This window comes from Parasteatoda tepidariorum, chromosome 1 (assembly GCF_043381705.1).
Source record: "Parasteatoda tepidariorum isolate YZ-2023 chromosome 1, CAS_Ptep_4.0, whole genome shotgun sequence".
Taxonomy (NCBI): domain Eukaryota; kingdom Metazoa; phylum Arthropoda; class Arachnida; order Araneae; family Theridiidae; genus Parasteatoda; species Parasteatoda tepidariorum.
Genome location: NC_092204.1, coordinates 34982490 through 35008424, shown reverse-complemented (window position 1 = coordinate 35008424; position 25935 = coordinate 34982490). Strand labels below are relative to the sequence as shown.

Below are 25935 nucleotides of genomic sequence, written 5' to 3'. Positions count from 1 at the left end.
AAAACATCTACTCAGAAAATTAGTTGACAGCATCATATAATTCCTATACAGTTGGACTACAAATTTAGTTGATGCTGTAATCAATATTTAATTCAATTACTCTAATAATATTCAAGAGTTTTGCTTCTTGTGGAAAAAAAATTATTACCATGCATGTGTAAAATATATTAATTACCTTACTATCACTTAAGAGCTAATTAATCACTAATTATCACTTAAGAGCATGAGATAACTTAGGATTTCTCAATATTTTAAAAAATAATTGTTATGTTAAGGGGTTAACCATCAGAGCATATAATTCCCGCACTTAAGCTAAATTATGCTCGTACGAGATTAGCTTGTAGTTGTTGGAATAATTTTTCAAAAATATCTTTTAATGTCACTGTTTATTATTTTATTTAATGCTGCATGATAAACATATTGTTATCCTGCTTTAGAGCATTCAAGAAAATGTTAAAAATATTTAATTTTTTATATATCATTTAATCATTAATATTAAAGCATACCCTTACTATTTTATGTAACTTGTATTTATGTTTATGCAGCCAATTTTACTTTTTTTAATCCTTTTCATTCTTCATTATTTTCAAATATTTAAGCACAAAAATATGTCAACTTAAAATTCTCTTTAAAAGTTGTATTGATTTAATTTTAACAAAAATTTCATTTTAAAAAGTAGATTGATACTAATGTTATACATTGCATACTGCTAAGCTGTAATAGGAAGCAAAAAGAAACTTATACTCTCTTACATGCATTACTAATCTAACATCATCATCAATGGCTCAATAGCCCACTGTGGCCTTTTCCTTCTCAAGAAGTTTTATCCAGGATAAAAAAATTTTGCTAGTGTTTTCCAATTTTTAGTTTTTAAGACCAAAAGGTCTTTCTCTAGGCCATCTATCCATCTCAAATTCAGCCTGCCTCTTTTTCGTGTGCCAACTGGTCTGGCATTGAAAACTCTTTTTGTGGTACGGTCTTCGTCCATTCTGATAATGTGGCCTGACCATTTTATCCTTTGCCGTTTAATAAAGTTACTAATATAACAATTAGACATTATATCTTTTTATTTACATATTTAGTTGAATTGTAATATAATGTATAAACTTAATCAAAATCTTCAATTATTCTTTTTTAACATATTAGAATATTTATTAAGGGAGAGTGAATATTTTTTAATTATTTGCTAAAAATATTTATCCAAAGATAAATCGGAAGTCGTTATGGAAAATTCTTCAGGGGAAGGCATTAGGCTGTCTGGCCTACTATGATGATGAAAAATATTAATTAATAGTCCAAGTTTTAATGATGATTTTAATCGTAGCATAAAGTATTATTTTTCATTTTGTTTTATATAGATAAAAAAAAATGATTTAAACCAAGAGAGAAACCTGCCTTTTTGAGACAGGTTTAAAATAGTTTTTTTTTTTACCCTTGTTGTATTCTGTTTTATCAAGCTATGTCCATGCGCTTAACTTTAGTGGAAAAAAGAACTGCAGATTATTTGCCAATAAAATAATTGTAAATGAGTGAGATCAGGCATTGTAATAGATTATTTTGCAATCTTACGAGACATTCACAGAGTTACCACTAAAGGTGAACAGAAATAATCAGCGGTGTAAACAAAGTATGATTTGACTAATAACTTTAATGAATTTGTGTGAATGAAATTTTTTATGCTGTTGAGCCATCAAGTGCTTAAGTTTTTTTTAACAAAAAAAAGAAACTTTTAGTGATTGCAACTAGTTTTTAACTTCATACAGAATCTTGTGTATTATAAACTATTATGTTTTGAAATCTAATTTCTTCATTAATTCTAACAATATATTTTAATTAGGTAATAACCTTTTACATAATACACATTTGAAGCATGTCATACAATCATTGAAAGAGTTTGCTGACAAAATTCTTGCTGTATCAACAGAAAGCCCTAACTTTAAAATAGGCTTAAATTTCCTCTGTGATGTTGGAACTTCTATTGTAAAGAATTCTATGGTAAGATCACCCTAAACCTTTTTTTACATGTTTCCTGCATATTGTTTCATATTTTTAAGGTAAACAAATATATATATTCTTTTTAATGAGCATAAAGGGTAAGGCAAATTGTTTTCATTTGCTTATGAATAAAAAGTCATATTAATCTTTTTTTATCCCAGATTGCCAATTAAAGTTTAGTGCCAAAGCAGCTGGAAATATGACTTAATTTTTATTAGAGAACCATATTAAAAAGTAATTAAAAATAAAAATAATCTTTACTATGTGTAAAAAGCTTTAATAAATAGCACATAAAAAAGGAAGAAATATTTACTGGTATGTGTATAAAATCTTTAAGGCATCATAATCATTCATAGAAAACTCACAAGCTATAAAATTCACATGGTGTATAATGTAGAAAACAACATACAAAAAAGTTGGAAAGTTTAATTAGTGAAAAAACACCAAATATATTAATTCATATTTTTTGTTTCAAACATTTGATCTGAATTATTGGTTATTGACAACTTACAGAACTATCAAATATAGAATTTTTTTTTTAGAAATTTAAAGTAGCATATAAAGTTCTATTAACCCTTAAGTCAGGGTTGGCAGGTTTTTGACATGTGACAGTTTTTGACAGTTTAAACCATGGTTTAAACCGTCACGTCAAAAACCTCACTGTCAAAAATGTCGAAAATGTCAAAAACCTATATTCATATGTGAAATTTAATTAATACATAAAATTTATATATTTTTTATAAAGGATAGTGTTTCTAAATATGTTCTAGAAAAAATAAATTTAAAATTTTGAAGAAACACTTATATTTTGAATAGTAACCAAAATCTTGTACTTTTGAAAGCTCACATCTTTTGTAATATTATGTATTCATTTTCATGTGTTATTGAAAATCTGCAGTGATATTATTAAGAAATTTATTTATAACCAAATTTAGTGTATAGTATAGATTATACTAAAAATTAGACATTTTTAAAGATAAACATTAGCAGTTTTGTACATTAGACATCTTTTAAAGAAAAATCTTTTTAATATTCTTTTAAATCTTCTTAATAATCTTTTTAACATAAGACAATACAAATTTAAGTGCTTTCTGTTAAATACACAGAGTAGTTAGTGTCGATTTACAGTATATTCAGCCTATTCATTTACTATGCTGAAAATTTAGTTTATCCAAATACTTGTGAATTTCATTTTGCTGAATACTATATACATAGTTTTGTTGAATATCTAAATATTCAGCTGTTGAATAATTACTTCTTGCTTTCAAGATATGCATTATTTGTATTCTTAATACAAGTGGGGGAAAAAAATTAAGAGGTAAAAATTGTTTTAAAATGATAAGTGTAATAATTATAAATAAATATAATAAACAATATGAATTATATTTATCATTATTCACAAATATAACTACTTTTAAATTCAAATTAACATACTGGATAATAAAGATATTCGGTATAACATTAAAATTTTTTTTCATACACTTGTATCAAGTTTGTATTTATACAACATAACTTGTAAGTTCCTTATAAATATTAGTTATATGTTCCTTATATGTCAAAAATGCATAGTAATAAACTTTTAATTTTCTTAAGTATCAAAAAAAAAAAATTTTTTTTTTAAATATAAATATTTAAACAATTTTTGTGCAAAATTTTTCTGCACATGCATTTGAATATAAATTTCTGAGATTTTAAATCTGTTATTTTACCTTAATTTTAATTAAAAAATATTTTAAAACCTGCTGATTACCTATAGTATAATTAAATTTCAATATAATGCATGGCAACTGTTGGTAGTTTTGAAGTTTATATATTTTCTTGGCAAACTTCAGTTTTTGACATTTTTGACGGTTTAAACCAGTATTATACCCTTGTCATGTCAAAAACTACTTTTTGACATCAAAAACCCAACCCTGCCTTAAGTGTTTTTAAGTATTATATTTTTAAACTCATCCCTTTATAAAATTTTTGGTTAATACAATGTTTTTTTTTTTTTTAATTATTCTATGGTGCATATTTTTATTGATTTCTTATTCATTCTAAATTTTTACAAGTATTTGTTACTGCTTTTAATCACTACATATATTGATGTGTATATGTTTTCTTTGTTTATAATTTCAGATTTTAAGATAGAATTTTAGTTACTCAAACTAATTTCAATCATAAATATTACTAATTATAAATGTTCTAATTTAGATTACTATATTTCAAATACATTATGTTTTATCTGTTACAGATTTGCTGGGATTTCAGAGATATAACAGAATTGATATTTGCACTTTTTCATCACAATCTAACAAACAGTGAGTAGGAAATAACTCATTTAATAGCACTATTTTAATAGTATGCATTTCAAATATTTAAAAAATATATATATCAGTGGTTTAGTAAAATTAAATTGATTGGGCTCAGAGACTCTTAGCCATAGTCATACTAAAGGGATCAGAATTAAACTTCAAATGTATATGTATAGATAATGCTGTCATGGTTTTGAAAGAAATAAATGTATATATAGATTGTATATATAGTACAATAAATAGATTAAAATTTTACCAAGTAGCAGCATTGCAACAAAGTAAAAAAAAAATTTCAAAACTTGTGCATACCTTGTTGGTGAGCATTATTCTGAAACCATACTTCCCTGTTATCAGTTATTATGTATGTGTATAATTTTAGCAGTACAGACTCATGTAATAGAAAATTTCAAAACTATTTTTTTCTATCACAAACCTTGACCGGGTGTTCTATATCAGTGTTCCCCAACCCCCGGTCCGCGGACCGTTACCGGTCCGTGGATCAAATGGTACAGGGCCGCCCATTTCATTAAAACTAAATTTAAATTCCTAGGTTTATACCCCAAATTAAATATATCTGTCTTCCTTTAAACTTTTATTTATTTTAAAAAGGGGGCCCCCGAAGGTAGTGACATAAATTTTTTATTGTTTGTAATGTATTATTGTCTCCAATTACCACCAGATCGAACCGTCTCATTGCAAGGAAACAAACTCAGGGTTCTCATTGATTTAACATTCTAGTAAGTTAAAATGTTAAATCACTTTATATTTATTTTTTGGCGCAACTGTATTTTATTTTGAAGGCATGTTTAAATACAATTAAATTAAAATTAATAAATCAAAATAATCTAAAACATAAGCAATCAACATCTCCCCCCCCCCAGAGGGCCGCGATAAAATTATCAAACGTTGACAGGTCGACGGTGATAAAAAGGTTGGGGAACACTGTTCTAGATAACGTGTATTTACCAATCCATTCTGATCCCTTTTATAGAACTGGAGGTATGAGTCTTTCAGTATCTTAGTTCAATTTTCATCCTGTATTTCGTATCTGTGTATTGTATCAAAAACGATATCAGGGTAATAACAAACAAAAATACACATTTGATGTTATTAAAATTACCTTGCATTTTTCATTGACTGCTTGACTTTCAAAAAACACCGTATTCTATAAGCAATAAAATTTCTGCTAGGAGGTGAAATTAGTTGTTTTGCAAAAGGATCTTTTTTGCTGTTTTCCTCTATTTGTTAGACAATCATGACTTATGCTTTAAGGAAAGTATTAACTTATGCATAACTATCTCATTTTTTAAAGTTTCTTGAGGAAAGTAGATGATTTAAAAAGTTAACTTCTACAGTCCAAAAATTTCAATAGTTAGAAGTTGAGGAATGTTATAAAGCAAAACAAATAAAAGTTTTCCTAGTTTAGGAAATTTTCTTTTTTTTCTGCTGATATTTTATTTATAGTTATCTAAATTTTTTAAGTTCCTTGAGGAAAGCGGATGATTAGAAAGATAAACTTCTACAATTCAACTATTTCAATATTTGAAAATTGAGAATCGTTATTAAATAAGGCAAAAATGCAACAAATAAAAGTTTTCATGTTTTATTTATTGTTTTCAGCAAATCTGATAGTGTGGAGTTTTGTAGTTTTACTACAATTGATTTTGTGTTTTTATCTGATTTTGAAAAATGTTCAATTCCAATCAACTATACAGTACAATAGTAGTACACAGTACAACAATATACCATAGAATTTTTAATAATGAATTGGGAAATTTTCCCCTAAATTTAGTTTTAGTACAGAAATGCTAATTAGCAAATTCATTATGTTTTTGCTTAGAGATTATTGAAGTCCTACTTAAAAATTATTTTATTAAGGATGTCATGATTTTGATTACAAATTTTTAACAAAATATTGGCATGAAGAAATATTAACTAATTAATACTAATCAATTTAGAAAAATTTTGTGTGTATTAATCTCGAACTATTGTGAGTTGTTCAGTACTCCATTTATAAAGTCATATTAGAAACTGTTGAAACTTTCTATTCTAAATATAATTCTAAAATCAAATTCAAATTGGAAGAATTAATTAATTAAGAGAACTAATCTCGTAATTAATCTTAAATGGAAAGAATTAGTCTTGTAACTCTTTCTGATTAAAAAACTTTTAATTCAAGCATATTATTTATTTTTTTTAATTTATCCTTTGCCCTCTTTAAAAATAATCTGGTGTATGTTTACTGTTCCAAAAATATTCTTTTTATTCTTCTTTCTTTTCTTATTTTGCCTTGATTTTTTCTTTAGCACACTATGAGGCCTGGAAATTTCAATAACGCTTATGTTTAAAATGTGTTAATGTCCTTAGTTTTTATCATAATTTGTTTTATATACTCTCTTGTTCATATCTTTTTTTTTCTACTTTACAGAGAAATCATTAGAAAATTTGACTAACTTTTGGTGTACAGCTGTCGAATGCTATATCCAGTCTAAACCAGAAATTGTTCATGATAACAGTCTCATACTGAAAATTGCATCCGATTTGCATTCTAATATTCTGTGTTTAACTTCTCTTGATAAGTATGATTTACTTCATATTATATATATTATATACTTTATATATTATTTTTGATATACTTTGAAAGGTTTTTTCTTCAGTTGAAATGTAATTTAATTACATTACTTTTAGAAATACATTTAAAAATTGTTTCCTTTTGTCATCATATTCAAAACAAAAATTATATATTTTGAAGTGCATATGTTAGACTGCATCAAGCGCATTAAATATTTCCGTTTAACAATTTTAGTGGGGGTCCACGATGAAATCTAAATTTCAGATTTTCTTTAAAGAAGTTTTTAAATTTAGTATTTTTTATACATAGTTGCTTATGTATTTCAGTAAATCATAACTATTAGTATATTTCCTGAGTATAAGTATCAACAAATTATACAGTTTACCAGTTTGTTTAACTTAAGAATTTCATTTTAAACTTATTACTATTTTTAATTTAGTTTATCGTGCACTGTATTTCCTCTTTGTTTCATCTAATGGACACAATTTAAACTGATTTTTATTATTGGTTTAAACTGATTTCTTACTTTTGGTTTGATCGGATTTTCTACTTTTGATAATTTAAACTGTTTTTTTTTAACACAGTGACTAATTTATGCTTTTTTAACAATATAGCTATTGTACTAGATGTTATTATTCAACTTATGTTATTATACAACTAAATGTTATTATGCAACTTATTGTAACTAGACCAGGAAATGAAATTTCACCTCTAAAGGTAGTAGTCATACTAAAATTTTTGTCCGCCACTATTTTCACAAAAAAGACAAACAATTTATTAAAATATTAACAGAGTTTTTAGTGGTCACAATCACAAAAGACTGTAGAAAACTATAGCCCGAATTGTTATTATCTGCACAAAATGCTATAACTGCACAAAATTTTATTATCTTGAGCAAATTTGGGAAACTCGCAGAACACTCATCACTGTTAAACTTCTCTAACATCTGAGTTGATGTTAATGAAGCAAACATAAACTTGAATTCTCCCAGTGCAATATCCCCTTATTCATAACGGAAATTTGGGTTTAATTCTATTAAAAATACTTATTGTTCTCAATCTCTAATTCAAGAAATTTTATTTTGAGAAAACAGTTTAAAGTCTGTTTACATAGATTTCAGTCTTCTTTGTGCATGTTTAATTAATCTCCCTCTTAAAAACAACTCTCCATTTTTAATATTTGCTCAATGCAAAAAATATAATAATTTGATTTGAAACATAAGATTTTATGAGACAAAATTTACTTGCCAGCCCTTAACATTGGGTCGCCAAAGACGAGCTGGTGAGAGGCAATTTCGATCCGGAACTGGATAGTCTGCAAATATTTTTAGTCTTGGTAGAGAGGTAACTTCTTATATTAAGAGTTATGTCCCTTATTTGAAAATCTGCACATATTATTAACAGGGTAAAACAGAAGCTAACTTCAATCAATATAAAATAACCAAATGACAAAATTATTGAGGAAACTTAAATGAAAAGAACAATAGGTTTGGCTGAAAGGAAGAAAGAGGGAGAAAGTTCAAAAAAGTTTGTTCTAACCTAATATTAAATGATATTCCCTATTTGACTGATTGTGAAAGGATTGAAACAATGGAAGTAGAAAACCCTGATTTTGAAAGATCCTCAGCAAGCACTTAATCAGAAAATGAGAATGGAAGCAAGTTTAATAGTCCTATATGATATTATAACAAGAACTTTTCTTGTTTCATTAGCCCCACACTTAAGTATGATTACAGGGTAACAGGCAGCATATACAAAAGCATTAATTACAGAATTAGGAAGTGAGACAGCTAAAATTGCTAGATCTTATGCAAAAGTAGATAAATCAAGAGGATAACTTGCAAAAACGATTTCAACTATATACTAAAAACAGTGGTACTTTTCTAAACACTCATCTCAGCACTATGATTCAAAACTTCCAAAAACACTGATCAATAAATGCAGAATGTCTCACTATTAAGGTTGAGAACATTTGCTTGCAAAAAATTCTTTGTGAATCAATAATTGCTGACTTAATATCTGAATAGCTCACATCATGGCAATGTGCACATTGTGAAAGTGGCATTAGATACTTTTTCCAATACAGGCCATATTTCTGCTACTCCTGTGTCAATTAGCAAGAGAAATTGGGACTTTGGTCAGCCTTAAGCTAGTTGAATCGCCTTTTGGATGGTTTTATAAACATCGTGTTTTTTTTTGTTTTTTTTTAGTCAAGAATAAATGCTTTGAAATCATGAAGAAAAAAGTTGTAATAAGCAAAAAAAGAATTATTCTGGAACTGAATAATAATTAACCTAACCTTTATTTGCTGATAAAAAAAAATTTTCAATTTATCAATTATATTAATTTTTTATAGCATTCTTGCAATTTTAAAAAGAATTAATTGTTTTTTTGCATTGACAATCCATTATTCATTTGGTACTAAAATTCTACTGTGTTTTTCTTTCATTTCTTTTTCTTTTCACTATTAATCATATTACAATTAATTATTTTGAAGCAGTTTTGATTGTATGGAGGAAACATAATTTATTGAATTTCAATTTGCATTTTAATATTTCGACTAAAAGGATCTTCATTACCACAGAAAAATATCTCCCCTAAACTAGAAAAATTTCAATACTGATTGGAATCCCAACAAATGACAATATTTTTCTTTTCTAAAAACAAGGAGATCCTTATAAATTTCTTTTATTCTATTTACCAATATATTATTTATATACTGTATCCAAACTCATTGCCGACCGGCCTGTGTAGGGGGCAGGGAACTGTCCTTGCATCAGAAAGGTTCTGGGTTCGAATCCCGGGCAAGGCATGAATGTTTCTTTCTCTCTCTGTGTTCTATGTCCTTTCTCCTTTTTGTGTGTGAATGGTGTGGCAGAAGTCGAATTCTTGCCCATAGATGGTGCCACTGAAAAACAGGAACAATCGCACCCCCTCTGCCTAAACAGGCATACGACAACAACAAAAAATCCAAACTCATTGTGTGTCAGAAAATGTATATTTATCTGTGTATATCTATATGACAGGATTAATATTACAGTGACTCATTTTTCATAGGTCTATGCGAGTACTCGATCATTATTTACTACTACTTTCCTCTGTGCAAGATTCTTTAAATTGTCAAAAATCAACATTGCAATATTCAGGCTCCTTTGCATTATCTAAACTTATTGATGCAATTTTACCAACAGAAGAAGAATGGCAATTATTAAGAAAAGATCACAATTTTGTAAGTCCTTTATTTATTTTTACTATTTAAAATAACTTAAGCTGAAATATTTATCCATAATTAATTATTTTTTAAGCATTTTGATATGAAAGAGCAATTTTTAAAAAAAAGTTTTTATTTCTATTGTAACAATTTAAAAGATAATTAGTGAAAAATAAATCAAAAAATTTAAATGTAGAAAATATTTTAATAAAGAATAATGAGATGTAGTTAAAAATATATTTTAGAAGATAATTTCCCCCTATAAATTTTCAACTTTATTACCTTATTGATAGTCAATGTAAAAAATGTCTAACTGTGCTTACCTATCAACCTGTATTTTATAATTTTGTAAATCTTTTATTTAAGACTTAATGCTGATTCTTTCATGTCATTGTTGAAGTTTTAACAAAATCTTTTATGGTTGGGAAATTTAGTCAACACTCCATAGTATTGTTATACATGCACAGATACATATCGCACCCCAGCAAGAAAAGTGACACAAGTGAAAAAAAAAAGCAATTTTCAGGTTATGTCTATAAAAAATATGTATTAAGTGCCCCATTAAGCTCAAAAAATGTCACATCTCTAACTCGCAATTTATCCAGCTGAGGTTACTTGTGTCAGTTTTGTGTCTAATTCAGAATAAGAGTTATAGTATTCTTTAAGTTGTTTTTTCTCAAATGCTGCATTTTAGTTGTGACACTTTTCTTTGCCGGGGTGCAATATATTGAACTGGATTTGTTAATTATTGAGAATAGTTTTCCATAAAATAGCTTAAAAATTTTTTTTTGTAATACTAGTGATGTGATTTTACTATCATGTTATGTCTTTATTTTTGATTCTATATCTGCATAAATATATTCTTACACTTTTCCTGTAAATTTGAATATTAATTAATGTTAAGTTAATTAAATACAACGTTGTATAACATGTTGAATTTGTTAAGATATAATTCTTTCCTATCTACATCTTTTATTTAACCTCGATTTATTATTTATTTATATATTTCATTGTAACTGTGATCGTTTTTGTTTTGTCCATCTGGAAACTTGCATTTTTTTTTTTTTTTAATGTTTTAAGTGTTACTAATTTAGGTAGAGTAATACTCACATTTCTGGTACCACACAAGAGAAATAAATATATAGATTAAATAGGTGGTTTTCTTACTAGGTGGATCAGTATGCTACATGCATTTTAAAAATTTACTGTTAATTCTTACTTTTCCTATGAAAATTATTTATAATACCACTTACAACAAAGCCTAGTACTTCAATTAGTTACTTTAAATTAGTTAGTATTATAATTATAGTAGAAGTTAATGTTTAGTATAAATAATATTTAATTACTATATTAAATCTATTATCTTAAATATAATATTATTTAAAAACTTACTTATTTTATCTATTTTGCAGAGTACAGTTCCACTTTTCTTAGAAAAAAAATTATTTTATCCCTTACTAATGGAAGAAAGCTTTTTTCCTTCTGGAGACATTCATAAAGGATTGCTATCAGTTTATGTTGTTTCTAAAATTATTCTAAAAGAACTACAAAGAGAGGATAGTTTTGTAGATGAAAAGTTTTTAGAATCTTGTGTTATCAAGCACTTCCCCCATACGTTGTGGTTTTCAACTTTTTATGAAGAAACTAGTGCTGCTGATGTGGTGAGTTAAGACTTTTTCTTTTATTTCACGCTTTTCTTTTAAGTTTATTGTTCAGTCCTTCATCTTTAAAAATTTAATTTCAATTTACAAACCTGGGTAATTCTAATGTTTGTCATTCCTCCATTGAGCAGAAAATTTTTCGAGTAATTGTAATATTGTTCTAGATTACAGTTTCTTTGATTTAAAATTTCCTCCAAAATTAGTTTTTTTTTTTTTAAGCTACAATAACTTTTTTAAAATATTTTTAGAACTTATAGTTTGTGTAGCATTAAAACTTTTTTTATATTGTTTTCTTTCTAACAAAGAAAAAATTCATATATGTTTACACGATTCTTCTATAAACTAGCTTATGTTTCTATAAAATAATATAAATCAAAATATATTGAAAATTTTCATTCATGAACTTAAAGTATTCAAAATAATATATAAACTAATTGACATATAAAGTCAGTGGAATTTTTAACATAACAGAAATTTTCTCTATAGACAATGAGTTGGTTTATGCTCTATAGTTTAGGAATGTGGTTGACATCGTGCATCAGCTGTCTCTATTTTCCAGACAAGCTGGTATCCATTGGTTTAAATCTGAGTTTGCTTCAAGCGGCCATGTTAGATTGAACCCCAGTTCTTCACAATGACTGGTCAGTGCCTTTAACCACTGAGCCATCATGAGTCACAGAGTCTAATTTTAATCTTTTAATCACTATTGAAGAGTGTTTTAGAATTAAATTTGTATGTTTATGTTTTTCAATCATTGAACTTGTTGAAACTCAACTTTTAACAATAATTAATCACAATTTTTTGAAAATTTCAGTTAAATGAAGAACTCTCTAGTTTAAAAATTAGTGAAGATAGTTTCAAAATGTTAACCTTTTTGCCAAAAGGAATCAACGACATTATGAACAAAATTCTAACTGAGTGAGTACTGTTATTTGTAGCCTAACTTATGTAGTTATAAAATTTATAATTACAGGAGTTTAATAATTCTTGTTCCATACATTGCAGGACTCTCAACAATGGATGCTTTTGGGCTGTTCCTTTACACTTTCTTATGAAACATTTTAACCTTCTGCAAACTGAAAATATTCCTTTAATGATAGAAGAACGTCTGAAAGATGAAAATTTGTGAGTTAAAAAGCTAATATTTTTATCATTAGTATTATAATATATTTCCTGTTCATAATATATATGTAATTTTTTTTTTTTAACTTCAGATATTGTTTGAAAGAAATAAGCTAAATGTCAATAACAAAAACACAATTTTTTCCCTGCATTTTGTACTTGTTGGTATTTACCTAGTATCTAAATTAAATGTTTTATTTCGAAATTTTAAATGACATTTTCTTTCAGTTTGAAACGAATCCCGAATTTCATTGAGCCAATTTTCAAAATATTCTCAAATTAAAGGAAAATGACACATCTAACTTATAGTTTAACCCACTGACCTTCTCCATGTAAAAAGTCTTATTTTTACCTGTATAGCAAAACTAGTTTTTCCATGCTATTAGATAGGGGAATAGTGTATAGAGGAGAAATTTTGCCCATTTTCTAAACTGCCAGTGGGTTAATCTACAAAAAGTCTTTTGTTTTTAGCTATAAATGTAGAAGTATCACCTTTATGTATAATTTTTTTTTCCTTTTTTTATTTTAAAAAATAACTATTTTTTACTCTTTTAGGTCTGAAAATTTACATAAAAGTGTTCTTCAGCAAATAGTAATCCCTTATCTCTCTATTGAAAAGCAGCAACTTCAATTTAAATTGACATTGTATCAACTAGCTCAAATAAGAGAAATTTCCAATAAAAGTGAGCTTGCATTCTTTTTTATTTTTTACAATATAAAAACTAAACTTGTTTCTCTAAACAAAATTTGAAAAATTAAATGTTTGTTTTAATAGTAAAAATTATAAGAGGACAATGTAATTGGTATTTATTAAAATTGGAACTACTACTGCAAAGAAATAAATTGTTCATTTATAACTATTTTTCCCTTTCTAATTAATTCCTTCTAAACAAAGCTTCATTGAATATTTTTAACTAATAAAAAATTATTGGTCTATCAATAATAACCAAACTATTTTTATCATGACTACTTGCAGAGTTATACTTTAAAAATAAATTTGTTCATTGATTCTTTAGATTTTGCTGAAAAACTGGGTGAAATATGCTGTTATTTACAAAATGAGGATTTATCTTTAAGTACAGATTTGCAAAATCTTTTGGCTGAAACTATATGCAAGGTTATCGAGTATGTGTTTAACTTACTTTCTATTTGAAAAAAAAAATAATAATAATGTTTCTTAAATACTTGTGTTTGAAACCTAAAATTTAATAGAGCTCTTGTACATTCCATATTTATTGTGTTTTTAAATAGTTATAATATCATAATTGGAACCTATAATTTAATAGAGCTATTGTACATTCCTTTTTTATTGTGTTTTATTTATATCATTATTTTCACTTTTCGTACATCTCCAGCATGTGGGCACCGCAGATTATTACAGCATCTGTAAATTATGTGTCATCAAAGTTTTCTTTCTGTTTTCAAAAAGTAAACAACCAAAGGGAGAAATATTGCTGAGACTCCAAACTTGTTTTGAATAAAAATTAAAAAGTTGAATTGAGGGAGCATTGCTAAGAACAAAAAGTAAAAAATTGCTTTTTTTCCCCTATTACTTGATTATAGGCTTAGCTGTTAGCATTTTTTTCAGTATCATTGTATAAAATTCATCTTAAATTTAAACAACGTTAAGTCTTTGCATTTATGCATAAAAACTTTTTTTGTTTATATATAATTTGACTTTAAGGACCTTGTGTTTTCAAATTTTACACTTAATTAAATTATCTTTAATTTTTACAATAACAATCTCTGTGAGACTGGGTTGATGTGCAGACGAATTTGGTTTTATGAAGATAGTTCTGCAGTTTCACTCTTTAAATTCTGCTAATCAGGGATGAGATTTTTCCGCTTTTTAGCGGATTTCCGCTTTTATCTCTTGAATTTCAGCTTTTTTTTTTAATCAAAAATTCATATTTTTTAAAAATTTCACTTTTTTTTATAAGTATTCCGCTTTTTCAGAAAATTTACCGATTTTCAAAGAGAAACAGAAAATTCAAACTACATGGCTACCAATCCTTTCTCATTTTTACTTATTTTAGCTATTTTCTCCCCTTTTACACGCAGCAGATAAGATTTTCCGAATTTTTTACCCGCCCTCCAGATAGATCCGATTTTCGTAGTTCAAACGACGCTGCTTCTGACAAGCCTTTTAGAGGTCCCAAGCCTGGAATCTGCTAATATCTCGATTCTTATTCACACGATTTTAATATCAAACATAGCTTTTCATATTTGCGTGTTGCGATTCTTATTCACGCGATTTGAATATTGTACGTTGCGATTCTTATTTACGAGATTTAAAAATCCGATATTGTGATTCGTATTTACGCCTTTTTAAAAACCTATGTAGCGATTCGTATTCACGCAAGTTTAAAATTCAATGTCTTGATTTGCTCATGCGGTTTATAATATCAAACATTGATTTTCGTATTTATACGTGATTTTAAAATAAGGCATTGGGATTCGCATTCACGCATTCTAAAAATTATGCATCATAATTCTTATTTATGCAATCTAAAAATTACGCATCATGATTCGTATTTACGCGATCTAAAAATTATGAATCGTGATTTGTATTTACGCGTTTTAAAAATTCTATATCCCAGTTTGTATTTTCTCATTTTCAAAATCGTATATCTAGTTTCATATTCATGTGATTTCAAAATCCATAATTGTTATTCATATTCACGCAATTTTAAGATCAACTATCGCGATTCTTGTAAGAAGTAAATTTTTTTTAAAAATTAGTTACTATAAAGGTGACTGTTTTTCTAACGACGATTATTAGTATATGTAAGTGTTACAACATCAGAGAAACTGGAAGGGAATATATTCAAAACTTACATTCTGTGCTTGCAAAGAAGAAAAAATAGGATTTGTCACAAGATGTTTGAAGATGGATTAACGACTAAATATAGCAAACATAAAAGATACAGCAATCACTTAAAAAAGGATTTTTTTTTTTTTGTGGAAAAAGAGTTAATTAACTCATCTTCAAAATTTTATTTATAATCGCTGTTATTTATGCTATAATGCAAAATTCTTATCAAATAAAAAACAATTATCTAAACAGTTGCTGATTGTTATGTAATTTTTCAAACTAAAATAGCAATTCTTGTATGTTAAGGAGTTACTATATATTTCTACTTCACTGTTGTTGATATGTTTCAGAGGGCTCTAGTTAGATTAGACTATAATATGAACATAATGATTCGGTCCATTGTTGAAGTTTATTTTTTCCTATATAATTTAAAAAGTAATATTACTGATATATTTGCTATAAATCACAAATCAATTTGCTATAAACAGTATTTATTAAAAGAAATGAAATATTGATGTATATTCTCAGTAGTTTTAATTTGCAAAACCAGGTAGTTTTTCAAGTAATAATTGTCTCTTATGTGAGCTGAGGAAAAATATAATTTCCAGCTTTATTTTTTCAATTGGTAATTTTTATTTTCACTAAATGTTAAGTATCAATGTAATCATTTATATAATAATAGATTAGTACAAAATTGTACGTCAACACATTATTTATTACCTTAAACTGTCTGGAATTTATTATTAAAGGGTTGTGATTGCGTAAAATTTACTATCGTGGAAATTCAGCTTTTTTACTTTTTGGCTAATCTCATCCCTGGCTAATGGGTTCTTTGGTAATACTGTATATTATTAAATCTAATTAATATTTGCTTAAAATTATATTTTCTGGTATAAAAAGGAACGTCATTTATCATAATATTGAATTTTTTTCAGTGTAATAAAATCAAACTTAACTCTTATTTCATATATGCTTTTAATATTTTTACGAAATTTTAATGCATGTTTTAACTTATACATTGAAATTTCAAGGCGCAATTTTTAGACATTATTCTCATATATTAAATACTTGTGCTTGAAACCTAAAATTGAACAGTGCTCTTCTGCATATCATATTAAGTATAATTAATGTTGATTAAAAATATTTCTTGATGATAAAATTTTAACATCTTGCTAATACATTTATCATAATATTGAATTCATCTCAGTTGTACCATCAAACTTAATTCTTATTGCATACTCTTATTATTTTGATAATATTTTACTTTTTTTAACTAATTCATTACAATTTCTAGGTATAATTTCCCTAATGACAATATGAAGTTTTCTTATCACTTGCAAGTAGTAGCAGTTTTATCTTCTGTTGTCAATTGTGGAGCTAACTTTTTTAATGAGACTATTTTGAATTATCTTGGATCAACTATGAAATCCTTGTCTCAGGTGTATAACGCTTTCTATCATTAATCTTATTTATGTTCTATTCTGTTGCATTTAATGTTATTTAACCCCTCAAGATCTGCAAATGGTAAAAGGACTGTTTCCCCTCGCTTGTAAAATCCAAGTTTATGCATACTTAAGAATGCATATTAATTTGTTAATTATTTATTACTAGGCAAGATTTATTTAATCATTTATTACTAGATATAATATGAGAATACAATATTAAGATCANTGAAAAGTCCTGGAAAGTCCTTGAATTTCAATCTCATCATAGAGTGGGAACCCTGGAATACCATATTAAGATCATATCCATATGATTTTAAGCCACTAGAGTCAGAAAGGCTCATTTCATATAAGATACTGTGGGTTATGAAGGGAGAATTGTTCAATCTCATATATGTGATCGTGGTCCTGAGGGAGTTTATAAAATTTCTCTTTTTTTTAAATCATTTATTTATTTAAATAAGAGTTGCGTTGACTTAGGCCATAAATAATCTAACTAGAATAAAAAAACAATTTCAACAATCACTGTCAAAATGGGGGTTTTTTTTTTCGAAAATTTTTGTTTCATTCCATGTTGAAGAAAACTTATATATGTTAGACAGAATTCTAGATGTTTATTAAAGATTGTTATGAGAAACATTTGACATTGTACAATCATTAAAGCTTTATTTTCATTCTTAAACTTCTAAGCATCTAAAAATGTATGAAATCACACTGAGGAATGGAAAAGATTCCTATAATCACTGTTTCAACAATTTGGAGGGAAGAAAGAAGAGGAGAGCAATATCTATTTGTATTTTACCTGTTTTTATATAATGCAAATTTTTTATTTTTTTCATTACTCAAATTTTCAGTATTTTTTGCTTTCATTGGTATTTTAAGCTATCAACTTTTTACTGTATTTTAATTTTGCCCTTTGATTTGTATTTTCATGGTTTTGTTTTCTTTCATACTGATTGTTTGTTTCACTTGTTCATTTATTTTGCTGAAAAAGTAAACAATTTCTTTTTATTTTCTTAAGAAACAATTTTTGAAGAAATTTGAAAATCCTGCTGCAGTTTTGAAAGCTTATCAAACCTTTGAAGCTTTTTCCACAATGTCTATTATATGCAATGATCAGGAATCATCTAAGAAAGAAGACGTGAAGAAACAATTAGTTCTGGATGATGAGTGTTTCACAAATATAGTTTCACTTTATCTTTATGTTACAAGTAAGTGTCACATAGTGTAACTGAACTCTTTTACATGTAATATGTATGTTTTTCTTTTATTTTATATTTTCTTTTCTTCTCATTACAAGTAAAAATAACGAATTCTAAAGTTTAATTAAAATTCAGTTGTTTAACTGTGTATAATATATTATTTGAAAAATAAATGTGCGAAACAGATTTGATTAATTCCAAGAGAAATTATTCATTTATTCACAACATTATGAAAACTAAGTCCTGGTATGTTATGAAATTTAATTTAAAATTATTGTAGAATTCTGGTTTACTGAAAACTTTAGCACAAAATATTTTTGTTTAAGCAAGATTCTATTAAGCTTTCTGGAAACCAGGTAGCATTCATTTGCACTCTATTTTCCGATCATAATGAATCTTTTTAGTGATTATTATTATTTTAAATCTAGAAACTAGTAGTTATATTTGGGGTAATTCACTAATTCTTTTCATAGTATTAAGTTTGATACACCGTAAATCTTAGTCGTTTTGAAATTATGTTTCATTTTTTTAAATTCAGAGAAGCGTGTCCATAAAATGAAATTTTCTAAGCGGTGGATTATACTATATTTGTAGCTGTTTGTTTTCCCTTTATTAAAAATAGTCTAGTATGTATGTACTATTTAAAATGTCCTGGCTGCAAATCATACCAAAAAAAAGCGTGTTTGCAAGCAAATGAAGGACATTTTACTTAAACCAATTTTAGAATGACTGAGATTCTGTTGTAAGATTATAATTTCCATAGATCCAATGTATTTGTTTCTTATTTCTCAAACAGAAATTCAAATAGTTTTTAATTTTCTGAGAACATTTTTATTTAAAATATTAACTACAAAGTTGCCAAAAGGATTTATTTGTTAAAAAAAATTATTTTGGTTTATATTTTTATATTGGATCATGCTTATGCTTTAAATAATTTATGTTGGGGGAAGAAATTGTTAAGTCTATTAAATAAATTATCTATTTATAGATATGTTTAATGAAATGAAGCCACTACCTAGTATATGCTGTAACATGCTGCTGAGTGTTTCTGAAGCTATGAAGTTCCTTCCTTCCAATTCTCTTGGGAAAATGATTGATAAATCAACAGAAATTCCAAGAATTAGAGATAATACCATTTTACAGTCCCTAATATCCTCATTGACTTTTAGCAATCGACAAATCCAGTTTACTTCTCATTCACTTCTAATGAAGTAAGTTCTAAAATTTTATTAAAGACTTAACTTAATAAAACTATAATTATTTTATGGTTATTTTTTTACTATTCTCTGACAGAATTATGCGAAGTTTGCCAGACATGCTGCTCAATTCAGAAAATTTTTTGAGTGATGAAGACAAAGACGAAGATATAGAAAAAATTCCTAATTGGTAGTAATCAAATTGTTAATTATTAGTTTTAGATGATTATATTGTTTTTTTTTTATTATTATTATACTTAGTTATCTGCCAAATTAATATATTGTTTTGATTTTAACTCATAAATTCAAAATGATGATTTCAAAATTTATACTGAAATTATGCCTCTAAATTTTAAAGAAACTAATTAGTGCAAAAAAAGCTTCATTGGAAATCTATTCAAATTTTTGTAATTAGAGAATGTTTCATATTCCTTAATGATATTAAACTTTAATTACACGATTCGGTAAATATAGTATATTTCTGCTTGCAACATGTTTCTTTTTAAAATTGGAAGAAATCGTTGCTTCCACTGAACTGACTACTGATTTTATTATTATTAATTTGGATTGTATATAGTTCTCTTGATTTATGAGAATTTATTTGTACCTTTGATTTTTTTATGTAGTTATCTCCTCAGAATTCCATTTAAAAAATAATAACTTAACTTTATAAAACTCTGCATTTTTACAGTGCATCACCTTTAATAAAACTACTAGTTTTCTTGACTGAAATCATCGATAGTATGTTACTGGATTTTAAAATTGGGGACTTGTGCTCAGTTTTACCAGGAACTGATTCATATATATATACCATGGCTTATTTACTTTCTTGGATTGAAATGCTCGAATTTATTTCATCTTCTCCTTCTCAGGTAAATAGACTTAATATTCATCACTTTACTTCCATTGCTTGAAAAAACTCTGTTAAGAGGTAATATATTTTAGGTTCGATCAATTTATGCTGCTCACCTTGAGGAATCAAAGTTACTCTCTGAGTTGTTTTCTAATGTTTTCCGCCTTATGCCAAGCAATCCAGTTGCTTGTATTGTAAGAAGTCAAAATGTCAGTACACCAAAGAAAGAGGATCTAAAGTTGTTATTTACTCAACCTCCTGTGTTGAATTTGGGTAATCAAAATTCAGCATATTTTCACTATTATTATCTATGACATTTTTGTTTATCCTTTAATATTTTATTTTAAAATTATGTAGTTAATTATACAGAAATAATATTTTATAAATTCATTTAAAAATAATTTATAAATTAATTTATTTATGTAAATTATAATTTGTATGATATAAATATCATTTCTGAGTTTCTAGATGGGGAAAAAAAGCCCAACTGTTTTATAAGTATGTTGTATTTGATTAAAGCTTTACAAATTTCTCTTTTAAAAAAGCTCATCTTTAAAATAAAATAAAATAATAATGAGTAATTGATATTTTGATTTTTAAAAATCAAGTGAAATATTTCTATTTAGTGATTGACGATAGTTCAATTTATTAGTATAATATAATCTTTCTCGTACCATGTGGGATTTTTTTTAAATTTGTTTGCTTTTTATCTTTAAAAACATTTTATGAACAAACATATGTTAATAAAACAAAGTGAAATATTTTTCTTTAGTGATTAAAGATTACTCAAACTGTTAATATAATATAACCTTTTTCATTCCCTATGAGAAATTTTAAGTTGTTTTATTTATATAGTTACTTATTATTGGAAAAAATGTTTTGAAGAGTATCTGTATTTAATTTTTTCTGTATACTTGATACTCTATGTTTTAACTGCATCTATTATATAAAAAAAAAAATTTAAAAATAGCAAGTTCTTTATTTTAATCTCACGATTTATTTGCATATCATAATATTTAAAAAAATTTGGAGTTTGTTAATATTTCCTTCAAACTCATAAGATAGTCATAAAAACTTTCCAGCATACAGTTTTGTGTCAAGAATTGACCTTACTTTATCATTTATAAAATCAATGAATCTCTTATCACAAAGTTTTATAAATTTTCTTTGATATGTGTATTAAAGACAAAAAGTATGTCAAATAACATTCATTTAGAATCATCTTGAATCTCAAAATTTCCTGATCTATTTATGCATATTTTACAGACTTCTCATCTTCAGAAGATATACAGAGGGTTGCAAGTTATGTTTATGCCACTGTTTTACGTAGAGTTCCTGCTTCAATTAGAACTTGGTGGAATAACCTTGACAGAAAATCTTCTGACATTGTTAATAAGTAATAACCAATTGAAAATTTCTTTCATTAGTTTAAACAACTATTTCCCTTAGTTAGAACTTTATATAAGAACACTATAAAAAGAGCTAAAAGAAGTGAAATATTGAGTAAATTTTAAGTTTAAATATAACAATAAGATGGTTTAAATCTTTTTTTTTTTTTTTTTCATTTTTGCAAGCTGTTAAATGGCAAAATCTAACATTACATTCGTATAATCTGTCTGCATCATAGCATTACCAATCTTGGCATTTTAATTTCCTGCCAAAGAGCGATGATTTTTTTCTTCTTTTTTCTAAGTTACTTATTAAGGTTTGTTGCAAAATGTACTTAAAACCTTCTTGCAATCCAAAAGGAATCAGACTGTGACTTAATACCTTTATCGATTCAAATGTTTGAAATGTAACAATTTTGCAAAATAAATCGATATTTTATAATTAAATGCGATCTGCCCCTCTCATTTTTTTTAAAATACTGTTACTTAAATTTTTCTGTCACTAAACTCTTCACAACTATTATTATTTTTTCTACTTTAGATTTACAACAAAATACATTAGTGGACTTCTTTGTATTGAAGAAATACAAGCTGTACATGAGAGTGAGAAGAACTTTGAAAATATGGTGGTAAGTACTTTTTCTATTTAGCTTAATTTAATAGCTGCTTAATTTAGACATTATACTTCAAATCTATATTAATCCACTTTCTCTTTTTTAGAACTTTTTTTTTAATTCAAAACCTATGGCTATTTTTTAACCTCAAGTAACTTATTAAGCAAATTGTAATAGTTTTTGTCACAATTAAATCGCTTCTAGCAGAAAAGGTTATATCCTGTTTACAACTTTCAGAAAAACTTAAACAGAATATTTTCTGCTTTCCCTATGAGTGCAAAAAAAAAATTAGGAAAAAAGTTTTTGGTCCATGCACTACATGGACCTAATTTTTTCAGACATTTTCTTTTTCTTTTATCGTATTGATTGGAAAAGCAGAAAATAGTTTTTCAAAAAGTAGTTAACAGGCCTGAAGAGTAGTTAACAGGAAAAGTAGTTAACAGGCTATGCATACAGTGATTCAATTGTAAAACTGATTTACTCTAAGGTAAAATCATGCAAAAAAAAATTATAATTAATTGCTGTAAAACCTCTTTACAACGCTTTATGAACATACTATTAAAGACATTACTATTAAGAGATATATTATTTGGTAATGAAAAAAAGTCAGTTTGGGCCCAACACAGGCTCATTAGCTAAAAGAGCTTTTGAGGCTCAGATATATTCTAAAGTTTACACAAATTTTATTACTACTTACAAACTAAATAAATGTACGAAAATTTGTTTAATTTAAAATTATTAAATACAAACTAACAAGTTATAATCTATATTTGATATAAATAATCTTATTTGGCTATATCTTGGGGAATGTAGGCTTTTGTTTGATAAACTAAATATTAAGCTTTGGCTAAAACAAATTTTTAAATATCATATTAATCATAGTGGGGAAAGGCTGAGTTTAAAAGTTTTCAGGCTCAATGAGGCCAGGCATAGCTCTAATAAGCTTGGCCTCTCTATGATAATAGTTAATTTTTTTTTTTTTTTTTTTTTTTATTTTAAATTTGGACGTATACTNGCAAATATGAACTTACTAATGCCAGTTGCTATAAACATGACTTATTATTATAATGTAAACAATAAAAGCTAACACAAGTATAATACCTATTACCTTCAAGTAAACTAAACTGTTGGATTCATTCCTGAGAAGATTTTGCACTGGGCATACAATAACCATTCTCGTTGAAGGAAGGAGCAAGAGTTTAAAAATCACTTGTTGGTAAATCTCTGATCCGTAAATATGGAGAAATAATTAAATTAGGCATTGCTCTTATACAAAATCTTGTTACAGGGGAAAAAATATTGATTATTATTTAAGTGTATTATTTTTCTAAAAACAAGTTTTACAAGGATTTATTGCCATATAGAAGTTATTGTTTATGGAAATAATTATTCTAATAATTTTATCTCTTTAGTACAATTCTTAGCGACATTAAAGGCACATATTGTTAGATGTCACTTTTATCCCTATGTTATTAAACATTCTATAAATTTAAAGTAATAACCTTTACACTGGGAGTAATTAAAAGATAATTAGATTATAAATTCTTATACAATCAAGACAGTTGTAGTTATTGAAATTAGTATTTATCTACATTTTACTAAATGTTGATTTGCTAGAATTATCTCTTATGTTTTAAGTTACTGAAGCTGTTAATTGCATATATACGTATAAATATTTAAAGCAATAAACAATTATTTGTGTGGTTTTATTTTAAATAGGTTCAAGCTCGTCCAGGGTCTAGAGAAGTTATTGCCACTTACACCATAGATGATTGTGCTATTGAACTCAGTGTCCAACTTCCTGTAAACTATCCATTAGGACCTATTTCAGCTGAAAGAAGAGGCAAAATTGTGATTGGACAGTTGGAATGGAGGCATTGGTTGATGCAATTAACCACTGTACTAAGATATCAGGTATTTAAATATATGTTTTTGGTTACTGTATATATTTCCAACTCTATTGCTTATTTCATCTGAAACTGAATCGTTATATTTTAGAATGGTTCTATACTAGATGGTCTTAATATCTGGAAGAGAAACTTAGATAAGAAATTTGAAGGAGTTGAAGAATGTATGATTTGTTACTACGTGTTACATAGCTCAACACTTAAACTTCCTAAATTATCATGTCGTGTTTGCAAAAAGAAATTCCATTCTGCTTGTTTGGTAAGTTATGATTAAATATTTGTTTTTAAGTTATTTTTAAAACCAGGGGAAAAGGATTTGAACTATTTCTGAGAATGTTTAACTTGGAATTTCTCATCATTCCTAGTTGCTTTCTTATAACACAAATCAGTTTGTAGTATGTTTCTCTTTGTAAATTAGTACACGACAGAAAAATGTCCGTTACATATAAAGGTTTTTGGGCCTTAACTTTGCTTGTAAAGTAATGCTATACATGCGAAAATATTCTCATTTCAGTACATATGTGTTCATGAAAATTATAATTGCCCATATGCATCTCGCCAGTTCTTTTACTTGTATATATTTAAATATGTATAAAAAGAGAAATCTTGCACAGAGGTGGTATTTGGTTATGTGAAGGTGGTAACCAAACTTAATAGGTAATAAATTATACTTATTAAGTTAGTCTCCTCCTATGATGAAGTTCCTTGTGTTACAACTAATTGGTTCTCCTCAAACTTGGGGCTAACATTTTGGCACAGGTACAGATAAAGAAATCTTCTCCTGGTTGTACTTGTGAACATGGTTTTATGATACTTTTATTAAAATAAAAAAGGTGATATTTTTATGAAACATATTTGGTTTTTTGACAACATTCTAAAATACCCTATTAAATTTATAAGAGTTAATATACATTGCACATTTTCATGCTTTGTGTTAAACCAGTTATTACCCTTTAATACTCATCCTATCTAAATAGGTAAGATTCTGACTTTTTATATATGTATCATATCCTATTTCTTTTCCTTTTAGTACAAATGGTTTGACACAAGCTACAACTCTACATGCCCATTGTGCAGAAATGAATTCTTTATTCCAATGCAGAAAACATAACATTGAAATTTGTACTCATTTGAGTTCTCATATTGTAAATTATCAGTGTGTTTATAAATCAATAAATTTTTATCTAAAGCTGTATTTAAAACTTAATAAAATTGAATTCTATTGCTATGAATGTTATTTACCATTTTGAATTTTTTTTTTTTTTTAAGAATTAAGTAAGCACAATTTCAACAATAAATTTTCTCAAAAAGATAATGATATTAGTCTATTTACTCTAGTATTTTTAACAGGGCTCGAAAAAACTCAGAAATTTCACCCGTCCTCCTTTGAAACTAACCCGTCGCTTCTAAATAAATGAAAATATAATTTTCTCTTATTTATTACAAACATTTCTATAAATTGCACAATGAATTAGTAGTTACTAGATTACAAATACTAGGATTACATTATACGGTAATAAGAGAAATACTAGGTTACTAATAATAACATAGTATTTCCTTTATGAAATAATTTAAATGATTAAGGTCAAGTTATCCGAGGATACTGCGTTTTTTAAATGAATCAAATATGATGACGTTCGCCAGTTCCACAATCAAGCCAA

At 26.6% G+C, this 25935-nt stretch overlaps 1 protein-coding gene across 1 annotated transcript in view; it reads left to right on the top strand.

Annotated features, from left to right (window-relative positions):
• The window catches only part of LOC107448018 (E3 ubiquitin-protein ligase listerin), a gene marked incomplete in the record, with an annotated part of 37040 nt that extends 11538 nt beyond the window's left edge, over positions 1 to 25502 (top strand). The window contains 20 exon segments of the mRNA XM_043057638.2: positions 1838 to 1995; positions 4232 to 4298; positions 6721 to 6871; positions 9921 to 10092; positions 11487 to 11735; positions 12550 to 12653; positions 12741 to 12860; positions 13413 to 13540; positions 13874 to 13982; positions 16967 to 17111; positions 18136 to 18325; positions 19305 to 19527; positions 19610 to 19702; positions 20204 to 20384; positions 20458 to 20638; positions 21632 to 21761; positions 22295 to 22382; positions 24087 to 24281; positions 24366 to 24533; positions 25305 to 25502. Coding sequence (XP_042913572.1) covers positions 1838 to 1995; positions 4232 to 4298; positions 6721 to 6871; positions 9921 to 10092; positions 11487 to 11735; positions 12550 to 12653; positions 12741 to 12860; positions 13413 to 13540; positions 13874 to 13982; positions 16967 to 17111; positions 18136 to 18325; positions 19305 to 19527; positions 19610 to 19702; positions 20204 to 20384; positions 20458 to 20638; positions 21632 to 21761; positions 22295 to 22382; positions 24087 to 24281; positions 24366 to 24533; positions 25305 to 25385 — 2933 coding nt within the window.
• Between the last annotated feature and the right edge of the window lie 433 nt (positions 25503 to 25935).